This window comes from Panthera uncia, chromosome D4, assembly GCF_023721935.1.
Source record: "Panthera uncia isolate 11264 chromosome D4, Puncia_PCG_1.0, whole genome shotgun sequence".
In the NCBI taxonomy this organism is placed as follows: domain Eukaryota; kingdom Metazoa; phylum Chordata; class Mammalia; order Carnivora; family Felidae; genus Panthera; species Panthera uncia.
In genome coordinates this window covers 25,956,384-25,976,432 of record NC_064807.1, presented here as the reverse complement: position 1 = coordinate 25,976,432, position 20,049 = coordinate 25,956,384, and the positions used below count along the sequence as shown (strand labels likewise).

Below are 20,049 nucleotides of genomic sequence, written 5' to 3'. Positions count from 1 at the left end.
TGAGGCTCATGGAGATGGTTAAATACTGTGGCCCCTGCACCAGCTGGTCAGTAGGGGGGCCCGGAGCCCATGTTGGCAGGGTGCGTGAAGTTTGGCCCACGAAGCTGCTGCTTGAAGCCTTCAGGAAATCTTTGTTTGTTAGTTTCAACTATAACCGTTTTATTGAGAGGTAATTTTCATTCCATACATTCACCCATGTAACAGTCACAATTCATTGGTTTTTAGTATATTCAAAAGTTGTGCAACCATTACAGTAAATTTTAGAACATTTTCATTACCCCCAAATAAACCCATAATTGTTAGCTTTCCCATCTCATCCCTAGAAAACCATTAATCTACTTTCTGTTTCTATAGATTTGCCTTATCTGGACATTTCATGTCAGTAGAATCATATATGTGGCCATTTGTGTCTACATCCTTTCACTTAGCATAATGCTTTCAAGGTTCGTCCATGTGTTTGTATGTATGAATACTTCATTCCTGTTTATGGCTGAATAATATCGTATGTGTGCACCACACTTTATTGATTCATTTGTCAATTGATGGGGATTTGGGTTATTTCTAGTTTTTGGCTTATTATGAATAATGCTGCTGTGAACATTCATGTAGACATTTTTGTGTGGACCTAAGTTTTCATTTCTCTTAGGTATATACCCAGGAGTGGAATTGCTGGGTCATATGGTAACTCAGTGTTTAATGAGAAACTGCCAGACTGTTTTCAAAAAACAATCACACTCTTTTACATTTTCACCAGCAATTTGAGGGTTCCGATTTCTCCACATCCTTGCCAACTCTGGTTATTATCTGTTGTTGTCATTATAGCCATCCCTGCGGGTGTGGAGTCCTATCTCATTGTGGTTTGTATTTGCATTTACATAATAACTAACATTGAACATCTTTTCTTGTGTTTTATTGGCCATTTGTATATCTTTCTTGGAGAAATGTCTATTCAGATCCTTTGCCCATTTCTTAATTGAGTTTTTTAATGTTTTATTATTATTATTATTATTATTATTATTATTATTGAGAGAGAGACAGACACACACCAAGCAGGAGAGAGGCAGGGAGAGAGGGGAACAGAGGATCTGAAGTGGGCTCTGTGCTGATAGCAGCTAGCCCAATGTGGGACTCGAACTCACCGTGAGATCATGACATGAGCTGAAGTCGGATGCTCAACTGACTGAGCCATCCAGATGCCTCTGATTGAGTTATTTTATAATTGAGTTGTAGGAGTTCTTTATGTATGTATATACATATACACACGTATGCATATATATATATATGTATATATATATATATATATGCACACACACATATATATGTATATATAGAGAGATATCAGCTATATGACTTGCAAATATTTTTTCCCATTATGAGTTATTTTTTCACTTTCTTCATGATGTTCATTGAAATATAAAAGTTTTTTGTTTTGACGAAGTCCAGTTTGTTATTCTGTTGCTTCCTATCCCGAGGTCATGAAGATTTATAATTTCTTCTAAGAGTTTTATAGTTCTTAGCTCCTACATTTAGTCCTGTGATCCATTTTGAGTTAATTTTATGTATATGGTGTGAGGTAGGGGTCCAAATTTATTCTTTTGCGTGTCAATATCCAGTTGTCTCTTGGCACCTTTTTTGAAAAAACAATTCTTTCTTCCACTGAATTGCCATGGCACCTTTGTTGAGAATCAATTTACTGTAAATATGAGGGTTTATTTGTGGACTCTCAGTTCTGTTCCATTGGTCTGTTTGTCCCCTATGTCAATATCATACCACCATGATTATTGTAGCTTTGTAGTAAGCTTTGAAGTCAGGAAGTGATGAATCATCCAACATTGTTCTTTTTAAAGACTGTTTTGACTCCTCTTTGTTGGTTGACTTTCCATATGAATTTTAGGATCTGCTTGTCAATTTCTTCAACAAAGTTGGATGAGATTTTGACTGAGATTACAGTGACTCTGTAGATCAGCTTGGAAGTATTGCCATCTTAACAACATAGGACATCTTTTGTTCTATGAATGTGGGATGTCTTTCCATTTAATTAAGTCCTTTAAAAATCTCTTTCAAACATTGCTTCTCAACCTTTTGGCTAAGATCAAGTGTAAAAATCTCTTTCAAACAATGTTTTGTAGTTTACAGAAGTCTTGCACTTTTTTTTGTTCAGTTTATTTGTATCTTTTATGCTATCATAAATAGAATCGTTTAAATTTTATTGTCTTACTCATTGCTAGTGTATAGGAATACAATTCACTGTTCTATATTGATATATGTATATCGTATTGCAGCCTTGCTGAACTTCTTTATTCTAATATTATTTGTTGGTGTGTGATTCCTTTGGATTTTCTGTGTACAATATTATGTCACCAAAAAAGAGAGATAGTTGTACATTTTCCTTCCCAGTCTGGATGCCTTTTATTTCTTTTTATTGCCTAGTTGCCCTGGCTAGGGCAGTGCTAAACAGAGGTGGAAGGGCAGACATCCCTGTTCTTGATCATGGAGAGAAAGCATTTGGTTTTTATCATTAAGTCTGATGTTAGCTGTGTGTTTTCATAGATGGACTTTATCAAGCTGAATAAGTTCCCTTCTGTTCTTAATTTGTTGAGTGTTTTTATCCAGAAGAGGCATTGGATTTTTGTCAATTTTTTTTTTTTTGCATCTATTAAGATGATCTTGTGTTCTTTTGTCCTTTATGTTGATATATTACACTGAATGATTTTTGTATGTTTAACCTTACATTCATGGGATTTATCCCACTTGGTCATGGTATATAATCCTTTTATATGTTGCTAGATTTGATTTTGCCAGTATTTTGTTAAGGATTTTGGTGTCTGTATTCTTAAGAGATATTGGTCTGTAGTTTTCTTGTCTTTGGTTTTGGTATCAGGTAATATTTGTTTCATAGAATGAGTTGGGGAGCATTCCTTTCTCTTATTTTTTGGAGGAGTTTGTGAAGAGCTGGTATTGATACTTTAAATGTTTGCTAGAATTCACTAGTGAAGTCATCTGGGCTTGGGCTTTTCTTTGGAGGACATTTTAAAATTACTAATTCAATGTCTTGTAAGTCCACGCACATTTCCTACTTCTTGAGTCAGTTTCGGTAGTTTGTATTGTTCTAGGAACTTGTCTGATGTCATCTAAGTCCTCAAAGTTGACATGCAGTTGTTCACAGTATTCTTTTCTAATATTTTTGTGTAAGGTCTAATATTTTATTTGCATTTATTTTATTTTTGATTTTAGTAATTTGAGTTTTCTCTTTTTCTTGTTTAATCTAGCTAAAGGCTTGTCAATTTTGTTCTTTTCAAAGAATTAACTTTGATTTCATGCATGTTTTCTGTCGTTTTTCTATTCTATATTTCTTAATTCCTGCTCTGACCTTTATTATGCCCTTCCTTGTTTTAGGTTTAGTTTGCTCTTCTTTTTCCAGTATTTTAAGGTGGAAGATTAGATTACTGTTTTGAGATCTTTCTATTTTTTTTCCTTAATATAGGCCTGTAAATTTCCCTCCAAGCACTGCTTTAGCAGCGTCCCTTAAGTGTGGTATGTTATGTATTTGTTTTCATTTTTCTCTCTTATTTGCATTTATTGTTTTTTCTTTGATCCACTGGTTATTCGGGAGTGTGTTGTCTCATTTCTACATATTTGTGAATTTCTCTAATTTTATTGTCGTTGATAATTGCATTCCATTGTGATTGACATCATACAAAGCATGTTCTCCGATCATTTCAAATTTGTTGAGGATTGTTTCGTTGCCTAAGTATGTTTCTCCCTGAGAATGTTCCATGTGCATTTGAAGAATGTGATTTGCTCTTGTCAGGCCAGTGTTCTATAGAAGTCAGCCTGGTGTGGTTGGTTTATAGTGTTCGGGTCTTCCTTGTCCTTGTTGATCTTCTGCCTACTTGTTAATACAGTATTGAAAATACTTTCTGGGAGGTCTTAACCTCAGAGCTTGGATTTATGCCAGCTGGTAGAGCACGATCGGTGTATATCATAGCATTTCTCAAGGTTTCAGTGTGTTGACTGTCAGAAGGACATCCACTCCTTGCTTGGGATTGTTGTGAGGTTAAGGTCATGGAGCCCCCTGGCCGTCCTGTGCTCCTGTTTCAGCTCCGAGCCCCTGACGAGCCTCAGCCCAGGCCACAGGAAGTCGACCTGCCCCAGGCAGAGGTGCCACCAGTGAAAGGAAACGTGCCCAGTGATGGCGAGCCCCAGACACCAGCCCCCAGTTCTGAGGTGGCTGTGGATTTGAGGAGACGAGGTGAGAAAGGTGAGTGAAGCTTGGTAATTATACACGGAAGCCCTCTGCAAAGCCATGTGATGACAGCTCGTGTCCAATATTTGTGCACGGGGCCTCAGGACAGAGTGTCCCTGCTGGAGGCAGTTGGTGAGCTGGGTTTGGGCTGCAGGAGGAAGGTGACGGTCTCTGTGGGCACCTGGAATTGGCCCCTCCCTCTCTTACCTCTCGTCCCTGTAAACCAAGTGCCTTGTTCTTTGGCAGCTGTGTAAAGAGAGGCCCAGGCCGTGCTTTATTGAGGACATCAGCGGGACTGTGGGATTACAGGGAGATGGCTGAGTTCTGGGCAGCTGTCACTGGGAACCAGGGGCTGCTGTGTCCCTGTGGAATGACTCCGTGGCGGCCGGCACAGCCCACTCCCAAGTACTTGTCTCCGTTATTGCCATCAGATAACCTCAGCTTGTTGGTTGTCCCTGTAATCAGGATAACTGAGTCCAAATTTTTTCCCTGAAGCACTTCTCTCTTCCTCATGGGTCTGAAGATGAGCTGCAGGTTGAGTGGCACCTGGAGTCTTTACGGAGTCACAGAGTAAATTACCCAGTTGCTCCCCTAGCCACAGCCCCTGGGAAGGCTCCAGAAACTGAGTGGTATGAGGGGTTGTGTTTTTGTTCCAATGAAAGTAAATGCTGGTGAGGTTGCAGTGAACGGTGTTCTGTGCACAGAGGAGACCAACGAGATTCAGGCCGTCGGTGAGGAGGCTCTTCAGAGGGACGGGCCGGGGCTGCCGCCGGCACCGCCGGGCCCAGAGCAGGCGGCCGATGAAGACAGGCCTGCGGGTGGAAGAGGCACTGGGGAAGCGGAGGCGGTGGGCCACACCCCGCCGGCGCCAGCAGCCTTGCTGGAGAGCCCAGAGAACCAGGACACCGAGGACCTAGAGCGGGACCAGCTGGTCGTCCCCGACGGGCAGGAGGAGGAGCAGGACGCTGACGAGGAAGGTGCGTGAGCTGCTCTGTGGGCGTCCGCAGACTCCTTTCCTCCAGCCATCCCCTGACACTGGAGGGGCCCCTAGGAAGCTTCCCGAACAGCAGTTTGCCATCTGCTGGTCTCATTCCTTGGGTGTCTTACTGAGTGGGAGGCGGGAGGGAAGAGCTGTGTGCTCGCACCAGTTGCAGGTTCACAGGGAGTCGGTGGGGGGCGGGGGGCGTCTCAGTGGAAGGCCTGACGTGGGTGCTAGGTGTCTTGTGAACGTAGCCCACGCTGGACCACACGCCTGGCCTGCGTCTTCCGCAGCCTCATGTGGTGTGGTGTTGCCACCGGTGCCCTGGGAATGGAGGGAGGGATGACTGGGTAGAGGGGGTTTTGTGCCGATGTGAGCATTGCAGCAAAGTGACACGTGACTCCTCCCTCTCTGGTTTGGTTGACTTTTCTTTAAAGGCTCACGAAAGTGTGGGAAATGGAGATCAGCACAGTATCCTGGGGTGTACTTGGGTCCCTAAAAGGTGTGGAAGACTTCACTCCTGGCCGGGCCAGGAACACTTAGGAAGAGAAGATACCTGTCAGTGGGATGACCCACTAACAGGAGTGGGGAATGTGCTTGTTTGTGAAAATTACCTTGATGTTCTATCGATCTAATTTGTATTCAAGTTTCTCTTTCTGAGGAATGTGCTCTCATGAGGGTGCAGTTGAAGAATTAAAAAGAAAAGGAAAGTCAGGGAGCCGACCCAGTGGCACTCAGGTTTCAGACTGGCCGTGGAGCATAACAGCTGAAGATTGGTTCGAGGTCCCGCAGGGCCTGCAGGATACACGTCATCCTGGGGCATTTGTAGTGACCTGATTTACAAGAAAGTGGCAAGGGCCAAAGGCATGTGCTTCACTTCCATGTCAGGCAGTGAGCACAGGGAAACATACCAGAGTGAAGTCTACCAATATGTGTGTATGAGACATTCATGTGAAACCCTATGAATGTGTCTCTTGAACACATTTCGTCCTGATCTTTTCTGGTTGTTCTCTGCGGTGCTGACTTTAGTGATGAATAGTTGAATTGTGTAGGCAGGATGGAAAAAGCCATCCTTCGACTCCCAGTAGCTGCTCTATTTCCTTCTGTCAGAATCACCAGCCCTTCTGTGGAGGTGCCGTCATTAACTAGAAACCTGTTGTTTCCAGCAACAGTGGTGCCTTCCTTTAACTTTGAGTGGATTGTCTCTTCAGAAAACTGGAATATGGGTTTAATTCATTAGGTTCCTCAGTTCCAGCCCTGAGTATTGACCTGTGTTGAGGGCTATGGTTTATATGGACTCAGAGTTTAATTAGACAGAACATAAGTAGAGACTTCACACCTGCTGTTTGTTCGGGCAGCAGGCACACAAGTCCCCCCTGCCTCCTGAGAGGTCACAGAAAGACTGGATCATTAAGCTGTGACCCGGAAAACCCCAGTCCTGGGCTCGGGTGCCCCTGTGGCCTCGAGAGAGAAATGATGTGGGTTGTGTGCTCTGTGCCTGCGCTTGTTTGCAGGGAGAAACCAGCAGAAGCTGGGAGGAGAGGAGGACTACAACATGGACGAAAATGAGGCAGAATCGGAAACAGACAAGCAGGCAGCCCTTGCAGGGAATGACAGAAATCTGAATGGTAAGAAGTGTAGTGGAGGCGGGGGTGGGGAGTTTTGCCTTGCATTTCCCCTTGTGGTCCTTCACTTTGGCAGTGACTAAATGCGTCCCAACATTACTGTTGTAAGTAATCCATCATTTGAAGGAGACTTTCTTTTCTTCAGAAGCCTTTAAACATCGTGCAGTGGAGGGAGGGGATGGCAGAGAAGCCCAAGATGAAGACCTTTCAGAAAATCTGCGTGTTCAGGGGGCTGAAGCCCTCGGGTATCAGCTGGAGCATTTGTCTTCGTGACTTCTAGGGGTTTCCTGACAGAATGGCTAGGTCACCACTTGATCACTCTGTAGCAACAGTCAAAAGGCCTCACTGTCTGCACAGTACTTCCAAGCAGCTTTTTATAGTGGCACTTTGTGTTATTATTTTGAATTTTTAAAGGATGCAGGGCAGTGGGATGTATCAGATTCTGGATTTGTCCATTGGCTTGTGATTGGATTCTGGTTGGACATCTTGTAGCTGTATGTGCCCTTCTTGTTTCACACCGGGAGGCACATACTGGTTTAGTGACAGCACTGCCTGCCAGGTCTCGACATCGCGAAGGTCCATCTTCCCTTTGTCACTCGAGGGGGATGCTTTGAAATGGTGTGGCTTTAGCATCCATTGGACACCCTGTCTACTGGTGGCTTTCCTGACCCTGTCACCCTTCACATCTATTACCTCCTGTTCTTGAAGGATCCCTCCGACCACATACTCTTGTTTTAGTATCCTGTGCTTCCTTGGTTCCCTTTTTTAAAATTCATTTTTCTGTCAGATTCTTGGTGTTTCCTTTCTTAGTTTTTAAGAGTTCTTTTATATGCTAGGGAGATTGCCCTTTATCCGTGATGTCAGTTGCAAATACTCCCAGTTTGATTTTTGGTTTTATATAGTGTCTTTCTGCCATATGACTTTTAAAATCTTTTATGTCCTCCCCTCCCCCTTCTCCCCATCCTCTAGACTTATCCCCTATCCTGATCTTTCTAGTTGTCGCAGACTTTGAGTCTGGAGTTCTCTCTTGTCCCACAAGAGAGTGGATGCAGAATTGAATACAAGAGAGGCTAATGTCCGGGAGGAAACAAGAACCCTGAGAAAGGGTCCTTGCTCTGTTTTTGTTAGGATCAGAAGGCTTACAAACATGATGTACGTGCAGAAAGAGACAATGAAATAGTGATCATTAACTCGGGTGTGAGATATGTGGTGTTAGGGGTTTGGGTCAATACAAAACAAAATCCCAGTGCTGAGCAGATGGCTGTTTATGGCAGGCACTAGGTGCTATGTCTGTTTATCTTAGCTTTTCTAGGGACTAAGACAGAGCATGCTACCTCAGGGTCAACAAGGCATTTTTCTAATTAGCTCTGGGCATTTTCACCCTGTGGCTTTTGCGCCCTATGCTTTTACTTAATGACTAACCCTGGGCACTTTCGCCCTGCTGCCGTGGCTTTCCGCCTCTACCTGTTTTCGAACAGACACTTTCTTTCTGTGGAAGTGGCTTTCCGCTCTGTGCTTTGTTCTACGATGAGCGCTTTCGTCCTGTGGCGGCTTTCCGCCCTAAGCCTTGTTAACCCATTGGTGCAAACTCAGAGAATTCTTAAACTTATTCCCCACATCTAGTAAGCGTTTTCTTGCGTTGCTTTATGGGTTTATTGCTCAAGTGGGTCTCCCTGAACACCGTAATTTAGTTTTTCCCATTTTCTTAGAATTGATACATCTTTAAGTCTCTCTCAGTCTACAGCTTCCCCTTTCATTCCTTTCCTCCGTTTGCCCTGGAGTTTTCCACAGTCTATACAGTGCTGGTTATATATTCATAGTACAGCTTAGTATGTTCTTATTTCTGCTCTGTTTCCTGTAAATTGGCAGCTGATATCCAGAGGCTTGATAAGACTCTGTTTGAGTTCAAGCCTGTGGTAACATGGTAGGTGGTGGTATGTTCTTTCATCAGGAGGCAGGTAATGTCTTTGTTTTTGTGATGGAAGGATCAGTTGATGTTCAGTGCCTTCCTTAATTCTTTGGTGGTGGTGTTCTAATTGAACCATTTCTATTTCATTGGTTGATTAGGATATTTTTATAAATAAGTCAGTGGTTTTAGTCATAGAACGTAGGATAAATGCTTCTTTTTATTTATCAATTTTCACAATAACGAATTATTTTTCCTGTTATCCTTTGAAGGCGATGATTTTAAATATACAAACTTAATGGATTTAAACCTATTATGATGGGTTTCATTCAGTTGTATTTATTCTTTTTGAAGTTCAAGTTGTCCCATCTTCTTTGACTAGTGGGACCTTCCCCACTTTTATCTGCTTTTCAGGTCCCTTGTCCCTACTCAGCCTCTGCTCTCTTTCACACTCAGCTGAGTTTTCTTTTTTTTTTTTTTTTTTGCTCGTGGGGCTCTATGTGGGAAGGAGCCCCAGCAGATGAGTTTCAGAAGTTCGTGGGGCTCAGCCTCCCCCAGCCCCCTCGTCTTTGCCATGGCCACTTTGTGGTCACCTGCTGTGGGGGTGGCAGAAACCCTCTTGCTTCAAGCGGCAGTTTGTACATTGGCCCAGTACTTTCTGGTGTAAATGTGTTGCCTGTTTGGGGTTCTTTTCTCCTCTTCTCAGGTCCATCAGGTGCTCCATTGCTCCCATTTTTTTTCTAGACACCATCTGCTGCTGTTTGTCTCTGCCTGTGTTTTGGGGTCTGCAGGATTCCTTGTCATCTACTCTTGCTGTGAATGTCTGTGGTTTTTGAGTTTTTTAATGTAGTGGCTTCATGTGGGGACCCAGAGATTCAAAAACTGTGCCACTGTTGTCACCGTCTTTCCAGGATCATCTGGTTTTATATTTTACATTTAGATCTCCGATTCATTTGATTAACATCAAATGTATTCAAGTATGTGGCACAAGTTCGGGTCCAATTTTCTTTGTCCGAAGAGCCGTTCATTTGGCCCAACACCATCTCAAGGCTAGTGATTTGAGGCACTACCTTTACCAAATAGATTTCCATTTGTACTCAGATCTACTTTTTGGTCTTTTTGTTCCATTGGTTTCTCTGCTTACACTGTACCACAATGTTCTAAGTGTAACAGCTAGTCCTTCTGGAAAATCTCAGTCAAGATCTCTTTGAATAATGCTTCTTCCCATTTTCCTTCTTTAACTCAGATCAGAAATGTTAGATCCTGGGGCAACTGGGTGGCTCAGTTAGTTAAGTGTCCAGCTCTTGGATTTTGGCTCAGGTCATGATCTCAAAGATCACGAGATTGAACCCTGTGTCAGGCTTGGTGCTGATAGTGTGGAGCCTGCTTGGGATTTTCTTTCTGTCCCTCTGCCCCTCCCCTGCCCTCTCTCAAAATAAATAAACTTAAAAAAATCTATCATATTAAAAAAAAAAAAAAGACCTTACCATTCTTTTCCTGTCTCTTACCCCCTTTTTCATATTACCCATTTCTTTTTCTTTAAATTTATTTAATGTTTGTTTATTTTTGAGAGAGTAAGAGAGCGTGAGTAGGGGAGGGACAGAGAGAGAAGGAGACACAGAATGTGAAGCAGGCTTCAGGCTCTGAGCTGTCAGCACAGAGCCTGATGCAGGTTCAAACTCATGAACTGTGAGATCATGACCTCAGCTGAAGTCAGACACTTAACTGACTGAGCCACCCAGGCGCCCCTCATATTACCCATTTCTGCCTCTCTACCCTGCATTCAGAATGATTTCCTCAGACATAGCTTCTAGTTCACCAATTTTTCCTTCAGCTATGCCTTCTCTGTTCTTTAACTCATGCTTTGCTTTCATTTCTAAGTATTCTTATTCCTTGCTCCTATTTTCAAACATCTTTTATTTCTTTAAATATATCTGAGTTTTGGGGCATCTGGGTGGCTCAGTCAGTTAAGCATTCAACTTCAGCTCAGGTCATGATCTTGCAGTTCATGAGTTCAAGCCCTGTGTCGGGCTCTGTGCTGACAGCTTAGAGCCTGCTTCAGATTTCTGTGTCTCCTCTTCTGCCCCTCCCCCACTCATGCTATCTCTCTCAAAAATAAACAAACATTAAAATATATATATAAATATAATCTCCAAGTTTTCTATACCATGTTTTCCAATTGCAGTGTCTGAAAACCTTGTGGGTATTTCTTTTGTTTCTGCAGATTGTCCTCATGATAGCTTGCTTCCTTGTGTTTTGTGCTTTTTAACTGTGAGCTAGTTTCCTGGGAACTTTATCTGTAGGAAGTCTCAGGGGACTGAGTTAGAGTAGTATTGCACTAGAGATCATTCACCTCTATTAGTCTCAAGGAGGGTTACAGACTCACTACCACTTCAGTAAATTCTCTTCGGATTTTTTTGTTTCACATAGGAAAATTGAGTTCAAATTATACACTTGCATGGTTGTCTCGATTAAAAGTCCCACATTCTAACCACTTAGGTTTTCTTGTTGCCCATTTTCACTGCACCACTTTTCCATTACCTTTAAACCAAGGACATGAGCATTTGGAGTTTCAGTTTTATATACGGGTCTGCTTCTGGACTTGCTGCCTTGAGTGCAGTCCTCATCTTTATGTTTTGTTCCTCTGCATCTTTTGATGCTATGAAGGGAGAAGCCCGGAGTCTTCAGGCTTCAGAAGTCCTCAGGGCAGGTGTAGCTTTGATGCTTATTACCTTTAGGAGTTCTTTTACTTCATTTTTGGCCTCGTAGATTCCTTCTTCTTTTTTTAACGTTTATTTATGTTGAGAGAGAGTGAGAGAGGGGCACAGAGAGGGAGAATCCCAAGTAGGCTCCACACTCAGCATGGAGTCCTAGGCGGAGCTCCATCTCATGACCATGAGATCACAACAACCTGAGCTGAAATCGAGTTGAATGCTTAACTGACTGAGCCACCCAGGTGCCCCAGATTCCCTTTTATTTATTCCTTTTTATTATAGACAATGCATTTTAGTATCTTAAAATTTAACTTTTTAATTTAAAAATAAAATAATATATACCCTTCACCCAGGTTTCCCAAATGTTAACATCTTATAATGAAGACATTAATACTGACACAATGCTATTATTCTGATGTAGTGAAGTGTCCAACTAATACCACTTTTCTGATCCAAGATCTAAATCCATGATTAAACACTGCATTTATTGTCATACCTCCTTGGCTCCTTTAACCCCAAACCATTTGTCTTCATCATTTACGACGTTGATAGTTTTTGAAGTGTTGTAGCGAGTTATTTGGTAGAAAGTCCCCCAATTTGGGTTTGATTCAACAGTGCTTCTTTAAAATATCTTTTCATATTTCATCCAGCATGCCAGTGGCTATAGTTGGTAGAGTTGAGGGTTCTAGAAATGGGAATCCTAACTTGATTTTTAAGTTATTTTCAGACTGTGTAGGCAATTTAATGCAGAACATGAACATATTAGCAATTCAGAATTTTAAGCAAATACAAAGCCAGTTTTTCTGTTCCTTATCATTGGTTGCACCTCAGTCCTTGGAGGATTGCACACCTTTTCTGGTGTGGTTATTGCCTTACATTACACCTCTTTCACCATCCTTTTAAGTCAGTAGTGTCCTAAATGTCTGGCTTTGCAGTGAAGCTTTAGGCTCTTTCATCCCCTACACTCAGGTGCTCCAACAAAGCGAGGACAGAGGCAGAGAAAAATGCTCTGTCAGCTCTTTTAAGTTGAAGAATTATCACCATCGTATCATTAAAATAGTTTTCAGACCCTGCTGACTCCAGGGAGGTTAGAAAAAGGCATTCCTTCCAGCTTTAATAGAGAACTTTTTGATTTTTAAAAATTTTTTTAAATGTTTTATTTTTGAGAGAGAGAGAGAACGGGGGAGGGGCAGAGAGAGACACACAGACACAGAATCCGAAACAGGCTCCAGGCTCCGAGCTGTCAGCATAGAGCCCGACGTGGGGCTTGAACTCAGGAACTGTGAGATCATGACCTGAGCTGAAGTCAGATGCTGACCTGAGCTGAAGTCAGATGCTTAACTGAGCCACACAGGCACTCTGAATAGAGAACTTTAAAAGACAGTTATTAATTTAAGGCAGCCATTTAATTCATTTAAGCAAATCACCATTTAATATGTAGTAGTTGTAAGTCAGCATGGTGGTTTTAGATTTTGTGAGGTCTTTTCCTGTCCTTTGTGTGTCAGGGGATAGAGCAAGGACGGTGGAGCTACAGGGGGGCTTTGGGCTTCGTCTCCGTAAAGGGAAGACTTTGCAGTAGAGCTGACGGGGGTGGGGGGCGGCGGTAGATGCACCGCAGTGCCTGCGTCGGGGTCCCTGTCAGAGTTTCACAAACAGGGATGCGAGCAACACACAAGTGTTGTGATGTTATCAAAAAATGTTAGTACGTTTTGTATTGTCCATTTTAGAGGGCAATGGGGCATTATTTCACTATTTTAAATAGGGAGTTTTTATTTGATGGCTTTATTTCATGGCACCTTTGTGGCCAGACCTGTAGCCTCTTTGCTCTGCTGTCCTTGATTGGGAATGCAGTGCCCCATGATATTGCCATGGGAGATGCTGTCCTCTTGATGAGGCAATTTCTGGACACTTGGGTCAAATGCAGCCTGCCTGGCTGGTTTTCCTAAATGTTTTGATATCAGAATATTATATGTTTTGTTTTTTTTTTTTCTTTTTTAGTTCTTAATGCTGAAAATCAGAAAGGAGACATGATAAATTTACTTGATCAGCGTGAAAAGAGGAATCACACACTCTGAATCGATTATCCTGTACTTGATGTCAGGATTGAACAGAGATCACTACAAAATATTTATGAGGGGTTGAATACTGTGAAATGTACTAAGTAAAATACACATCTAAAGATGATTGTTGTGGAGTTTTAATATGTATTTTATGTAGGAAAGTGATGGTCTGTTAGGTGGTTTTTGGGGGTATTTTTGAAGTGTGTACCATGGTGTCAATTTGTCAGCTGATAGGTAAGAGAAGATCAACACCAAAAATAGAACCCAAGGTCTCCTGCAAGTATGGTGACAGTGGCACTTCTTCTGGAATGTAACTTTGCTGAAAACAATCAGAGCCTGTAGGAAGAGTCTGTCTTCTGACACCAAGAAGACCCACCACACCTGGGCATTCTTCTCTGGTCCCTCTGGTGTCCCCATCACATGCTGTGCTGAGCAGCAGGTACCAGCCTGGTATTTCTGTTCTCCCCGATCAGCAATGAATGATTACTGGTTTATGCTGTCATGCGCTCACTTCTGGTTCATTCTGTGGCCTAGAGCGCAAAAGTGTTCATGCAAACATCACTACCAACAGTTTTAAACAAGTCTGTAGACAGAGACATTTTGTGAGAAATTTTTAAAAGACCACTTGTATAACCTTTGTCATTAATGTACAAAAATGCTTCTAAGTGACTTATAATTTGAACATTTGTTCTTTGCTTAGTTATGTGTGGGCAAAGCAAAATTGTTTCTAAGAAGTCCGTATCACCAAGAGCCACAAATGGATTGACTTTTGCCACTACAGGGGCAGCAGCAGAGCTGATCCTGGGGCTGTGGCAGAGCACGGAGGGCAGCAAGGCACATGGTGGCGTGTTTGCTGTGGACAGACTGCCCGTTCACTACAGGAGGACAGGAAGCTGACGCTTAAGGGTATATACAGTTGTTACACAGATGGAAAGTTTAGAAAGGCTGGAGAAACACAAGTTGTTTTTGGCAGTCTATATGTTTGGCTCGTAGTAGATGACTGTTTTAAAAAGTGATTTAAAAATCAATGTTAATTTGAAAAGGACTAATCCTAATTCACATTGAGCTGCTTCTCAGTATTTCTGGTAAATATGCTCTTGCCACTTACGAATGACTGGCAGAGTCACACTTGTGTGACTCTCAGGCCCTCTAAAGGGCAAGTGGGTGGTGATGCTTATTAGAGAGGAAATGGGGGCCCAGAGAAGTTAGAGCCCTGCAGGCCAGACAGCTGGCAAGCTGGACACCGGCCCCTCAGCTGGTCTGGACTCCCCATACCCCTGGCAGGCCCTGAAGGCAGGACCTCGTTTGCATTCAGGTTAAGATCTCCAATGTGAATGTTACTCATGTAGGATATTTTGTTAATCACTAAGATTAAACTCTTCCACCTGGAAAAGGCAAAGAAGGGTGTTAAACACAGCTTTGTAAGGTTTTATCTAAGTCCTTGTCCAACTTCCCTTTGTGTCTTAGCCTTAGGGCTGATAGTTTTGCTTTTTCAATAATTAATAAAGTCTCTTCATTTCACGTTTAATCAGTGTGCATAGTTCTGAGAAATAAAGGACTGTTAGTCCAATTGCTTTGTTTTCTCTTCATGCCCTACTGGGTCCCTGAAGAATCAGCTTGCAAACTGGATTAAGGGTGGTGATTTGCCTTATTAAACCTTTTGTGGACTGAGCTGGGATGTGAATATAAATAAAAAAAAAAATAACCACACTGATTCCATCTTCATGTGCTGAGGCTCCAAAGGCCATTCATTCAGGAGGGGTGTCCTGTGAGCTGTTTCTCCAGTCGTGCTTTATTACCCCTGGCTTACCTTGAGATCACGCAGGCACCTATTGCAAGGCAACGATTCATAGATGTGTTGTGGTTTTTATTTTAAACAAAAACCTGTGTAATAAGCAAGTAGATCTCAAATCCCCTACACTTCGGTTTTTTGGTTTCAGCCAAAATTAAATCAGCTATTCCCATTTTTAATAGGTGCGAACTTTTAAATTCACACCTTCCTCTATACTCAAAATTGGCGTGTAGACAGGAGTGTGAGGATTCATCTCTTTTCTACAGATGGGACTGCAGATTCCCTACGCAAGACTCAGATTTCCTGAAGTGTAAGCACTGCACATAATGTACTTTCATGTGATGGAATTTGAGAAATAAACCAATCCCTGTTAAGTCTGTGTGCTGTCATTCTATGACTAGACCAATAACTAGCAGGATTGTTTGGTAGTATCTGGTTATCCATTCACAGTGGAACCTGAGGTACGAATTCAAGGTTCTTTAAAGTCCAAGGGATCAGTCTACTCCCACTAAGAGATTATTAATTACAAATAATCGATAGTTTATAGGACACTCAACTTCTAATGCTGATCTCTGAAGTGAATTTTAGAAAAAACACAAGAAGATTCCATTAACTGGGTTATATATTTTTTCATATTGTCAGCTTAGGCTTTGAAAATGTTCATTAGTGTCTGAGTTGGGGAAATGGCTTAATTGTGTAAATAATGGTATGTGTTATTTCTCAGAGAGCAGTACAAAGTGTACTAAGCTACTGTCCCTTAGAAAATGGCTTATAAAATTCTGATAATGTATATATTGAAGGCTTACTCAAAGTTGGTATTCTCACATGCACTTAAAAAGCTAAAGTAAAATGCTTCATCGTTGGTGTGCCTGTGAAACACATCTCTGGGAAAGTTAAAGGACTTGACATCTTTAAATTATGTATAAATTTCATACAATGAGCTTTGTAAACCAAGGCCCTCACTAGTTGAGACAAATTACACCATCTAAAGTAGAATAAAAATCCCTGATAGCATGAGAAAGGAAGAGGGATGTGCAGCAAAGGAAGGGTGGGGTCTCCAGCGATGGGTCTGCAGGTACAGGTGGACTGAAGTCTGTTTTCCAAGCCAGCAGATCCTGGAAAGATCCCCACTTGAAAATATTTCACAGGTTAAACTGAGTATTTAGTAGTAACCAAAAAGGAGTATGCCACATTTAAACCTAACCCTACACATAATCTATACATTCTTACCTTTTGAAAATGTCACTAGCCAACATTACGCATAATGTTTTAAAAGTGCCAAAAGGACAGTTAAAGGATGTTTTTAAAAACCTCTATATTCTTACAGGTATATAATTTAAGACATCATGACACACAAAATCACAATCCCCATGTAATTTGGTCTCCCTATATAGTCTAGAGCCCCCCCCCCCCCACCATTCCCTTTAAATGTATTTTGCCAAAACCCCATACAAGTGTTTGCTAAATCCCTTGTTTTGAAACTTCTGAATAATCTGTTTGAATGACTTTAAGTGTAAACACCTTCAATTCTTAACATGCATCAACAAAGTGCTGTTGTTTCTAATTTCCAGTGGTGCATTTTTTTGTCAAGAAATTTATTAACCTTTACAAACACTATTTCCACTCATTCATAAAAAATGATTTATGATTAAATCTGTAATAAAACCATAGAACGTTCATCGATGCATTCAGTAAGACCAGTTTCATCCATGGAACATAACAAACCACTTTAAAACAGCAGTTTTCATTCACGTCGTATAAGGCTGTCAAATTAAAAGTATTTCTTATAATAGGTTGTTATCTAAGAAATCCATTTCACTTCACGTTACGTGGTAAGACTGACGGATGGATCCTCTTAGAATCTGAAAGTAGATTCTACCCCTTTATGACCCTTTCAGTCTCTCAAACAAGTTTCACAACAGGAAAATATTTGTGCGCAGAGAAATCAAATTCAGGAGGAACCTGTAAAGAAAGGCGGAAAGTAAACTAATGTATTTACAAATATTCAGACAGTACAGTTTTTTAGAGTTTCTCCAGATTTTAGAGGTAAGACAGCACAAGAGATGCAAAACTGGTTTAATGACAAGTCAGAAACTAAACTGGAAGGAAAACTAGCTTAACTCTGGGTTTATGAAAGAACACTTAACAAAGGAAAATGGACTTCAATTACAGGAAAGAGTCATAGCGCGTTTTTTAGTTCCTGGGTCAACAGAGTACCAAGCAATGAGATGTATCTAGTAAAGCAAGGCAGAAGATAAGCCAGACAGGAAGAAGCTCGGGGAATAAACAGGTACATGTAATGGGCAAATGGTCAGCAGCACACCACATGTTGATACAGCACTGATGGTGTAACACCACCAGCAAGAGAAGTTTAAAGAATTTACCATCTCTTAAGCCATTCAACAAAGTCTTTACCTTTTTTCCATAAATTTGTTTTCACACATTTTGTTTTACTCCAAGTCATTTGGTAATTTACACAGGGAGGGAGGGGAATGGAAGGGCAGATTTTAGAAACCAAGTCCATAAAATCTCTCCATTTCAAAGCAAAATGGTACACTCAAGTTATTTTCTGCCGATGAACCTCTTTTTTGAATGTTTTAATTCTTTTTGTAATAATATTTATGCATCTTACTTAAAAAAGGTTTTACAATAATTTAACACCCATTTATTTTCCCCACAATGTACTTACCTTAGATTCCTTTTTGTGTCCTCCTGCCAATAACTTCATGACCACAAAGTTGGGTTTGGCAACCTTTAAAATTCTATTGACCTAAACAATGAGCAACATTAAGCTATCAAAACATAAAATTCATTTATGTCTTTACATTTTAGATTTTTTTTAATTTTTATTATTTTTGTTTTATTAAACAAAGGCAATTGAGCAACATGGACAGACATACTTTTCCACAGGGCTCTAGTCTGGTCAGCCCGGACAGCCTAGAAGGGCCCCTAGGTCTCCCTCTCATTGAACCTGAAGAATGTCAGGCTGCAGAGGTGGCAGCAGGGCACTTGGTGTGGCCCAGACTGTGCAGTTTGTCTGCTATAAATCCCATTTCTGCCAGGTACTAGTTATGAAACCTTTGAGTTCTCTAGCCTCTTTGTTCCTCAGTTTCTTCATCTATAAACATGGGGGCAATAATGTGACTCATCCTGCAGACATGCTGGGAGGGTTACTAAATGAGCTGATACGTATCGTGAGCTGGGAACCACACCTGGCAGGGAGGCAGTGTCCTGTGTTTACAGTCACTCCTGACTACTACTCGCTCAAGAGCCTTCACCTAGACATGAACAGCAGAGGACAGGAATGCTGTATTCCTCTTAAAAGGGAGTGGTGTGCAGTTTGAGGAAAAATATTCCCACTGTTCCTTGCTGACCTCTCTCCAGAAACACCCCTCATTGCAGGTCTGGAATGGCTTCTCCTCAGCCTCATCACACATCCACCTGTCCAGATGACAGCTCTGTCTGGCCATTTAACGGGCACCTCCCAACCTGAGCTCCTGACTTCCCAGCCCTGGCTCCCACCTGTTCTGCTCTACCCGCAGCCCTCCCCACTGGCTCCATCCATGCAGGGGCTCAGGCCCAAACCCTGATGTCCTCCTTAACTCTTCTTTTCCTCACCCACATCCGATCCATCTTGACCTTGGCATACTCAGAGAATGCAGTCACTTCTGATGACCTCCACCGTCCCCACCACCTCTCACCAGATTATTGCTGTGGCCTGCCAACTGGCTCCTCTGCTTCCACCTCTGCCCCTACCGCAGTCTATTTTCAGCACCAGGGCCAGAGTGATCCTTCAGAACAAAAATCCGCTCTGGTCACTGCTCTGCTCAAAACTCTCCAGCAGCGCCCCCCTTGTTCACCCCGTTCCAGCAGTGGCCTAGGGACCTGTACACATGCAGATCCCACTGCCCACAGGGCTCCATTCCTGCAGCCCTGTGACTTGCTTTCTCACCTCCCTTTGAGATTTGCTCACAGGCCATCTTAATTAAAAAATGCCTAATCCCCCTCCCACCTCCCTACTTCTATTTGCTATCCCCATTCCTAGCTTGATTTTTCTTCATAGTACTTAATATCTTCTAGTACACTCTATTAATTATTTGGTGTCTGCCACACACTAGCCTCCACTGCCCTCAGGAGGGCTGGGATTTGTCTATTTTTTTTTCACTATTAAAAAAAATTTTTTTTAAGTTTATTTGAGAGAGAGAGACAGCACGTGCAGGGGAGGGCAGAGAGAGGGGGGAGAGAGAATCCCAAGCAGGCTCTGCACTGTCAGCACAGAGCCTGATGTGGGGCTTGAACCCAAGAACCACGAGATCATGACCTGAGTTGAAACCAAGAGTTGGACGCTTAACCAGCTGAGCCACCCAGGGGCCCCCACTAGTTTTTTACCACAGGGCTGAGGACATAGTAGACAAGTATTTGTTGAGTAAATGAATGAAGTCCACTGAAAAAAATCTATGCTATCTATTATAGGTACCTTCCTCTCCCCTTGTATTTTCTTTTACTGCATGGTTATACACGACAAAAAGTCATCTCTCTCCTATCCTTGTTTCCCAAGGCACTCAGTTCCCCTCCCAAGAAGCAAACACTGTTATCAACTCCTATGTATCTTTCTGGAGATATATAATATTCCCATAATCCTTGCACACATACACACAGACTTGGTGGCAGCATACTATAGACAGTTTATTACTTTGCTTTTTTTAAACTTCTTGTATCTTGAAGAA

The 20,049-nt window shown here is 42.0% G+C and overlaps 2 protein-coding genes across 6 annotated transcripts in view; one reads left to right on the top strand and one right to left on the bottom strand.

Moving 5' to 3' along the window:
* GOLM1 (golgi membrane protein 1) overlaps positions 1 to 13,654 on the top strand; it is a 55,155-nt gene extending 41,501 nt beyond the window's left edge. For all 3 annotated transcript variants that reach the window (XM_049654371.1, XM_049654286.1, XM_049654444.1), the window contains exons 7-10: positions 4,102 to 4,261; positions 4,951 to 5,223; positions 6,740 to 6,853; positions 13,469 to 13,654. In XM_049654371.1, the coding sequence (XP_049510328.1) occupies positions 4,102 to 4,261; positions 4,951 to 5,223; positions 6,740 to 6,853; positions 13,469 to 13,545 (624 nt within the window). In that variant the 3' untranslated portion in view covers positions 13,546 to 13,654. The remainder of the gene's footprint in view (positions 1 to 4,101; positions 4,262 to 4,950; positions 5,224 to 6,739; positions 6,854 to 13,468) is intronic.
* Positions 13,655 to 16,946: 3,292 nt separating this feature from the next.
* NAA35 (N-alpha-acetyltransferase 35, NatC auxiliary subunit) overlaps positions 16,947 to 20,049 on the bottom strand; it is a 95,994-nt gene continuing 92,891 nt past the window's right edge. For all 3 annotated transcript variants that reach the window (XM_049654097.1, XM_049654178.1, XM_049654026.1), the window contains 2 exons: positions 18,012 to 18,092; positions 16,947 to 17,284 (listed from right to left, as the gene is read on the bottom strand). In XM_049654097.1, the coding sequence (XP_049510054.1) occupies positions 17,225 to 17,284; positions 18,012 to 18,092 (141 nt within the window). In that variant the 3' untranslated portion in view covers positions 16,947 to 17,224. The remainder of the gene's footprint in view (positions 17,285 to 18,011; positions 18,093 to 20,049) is intronic.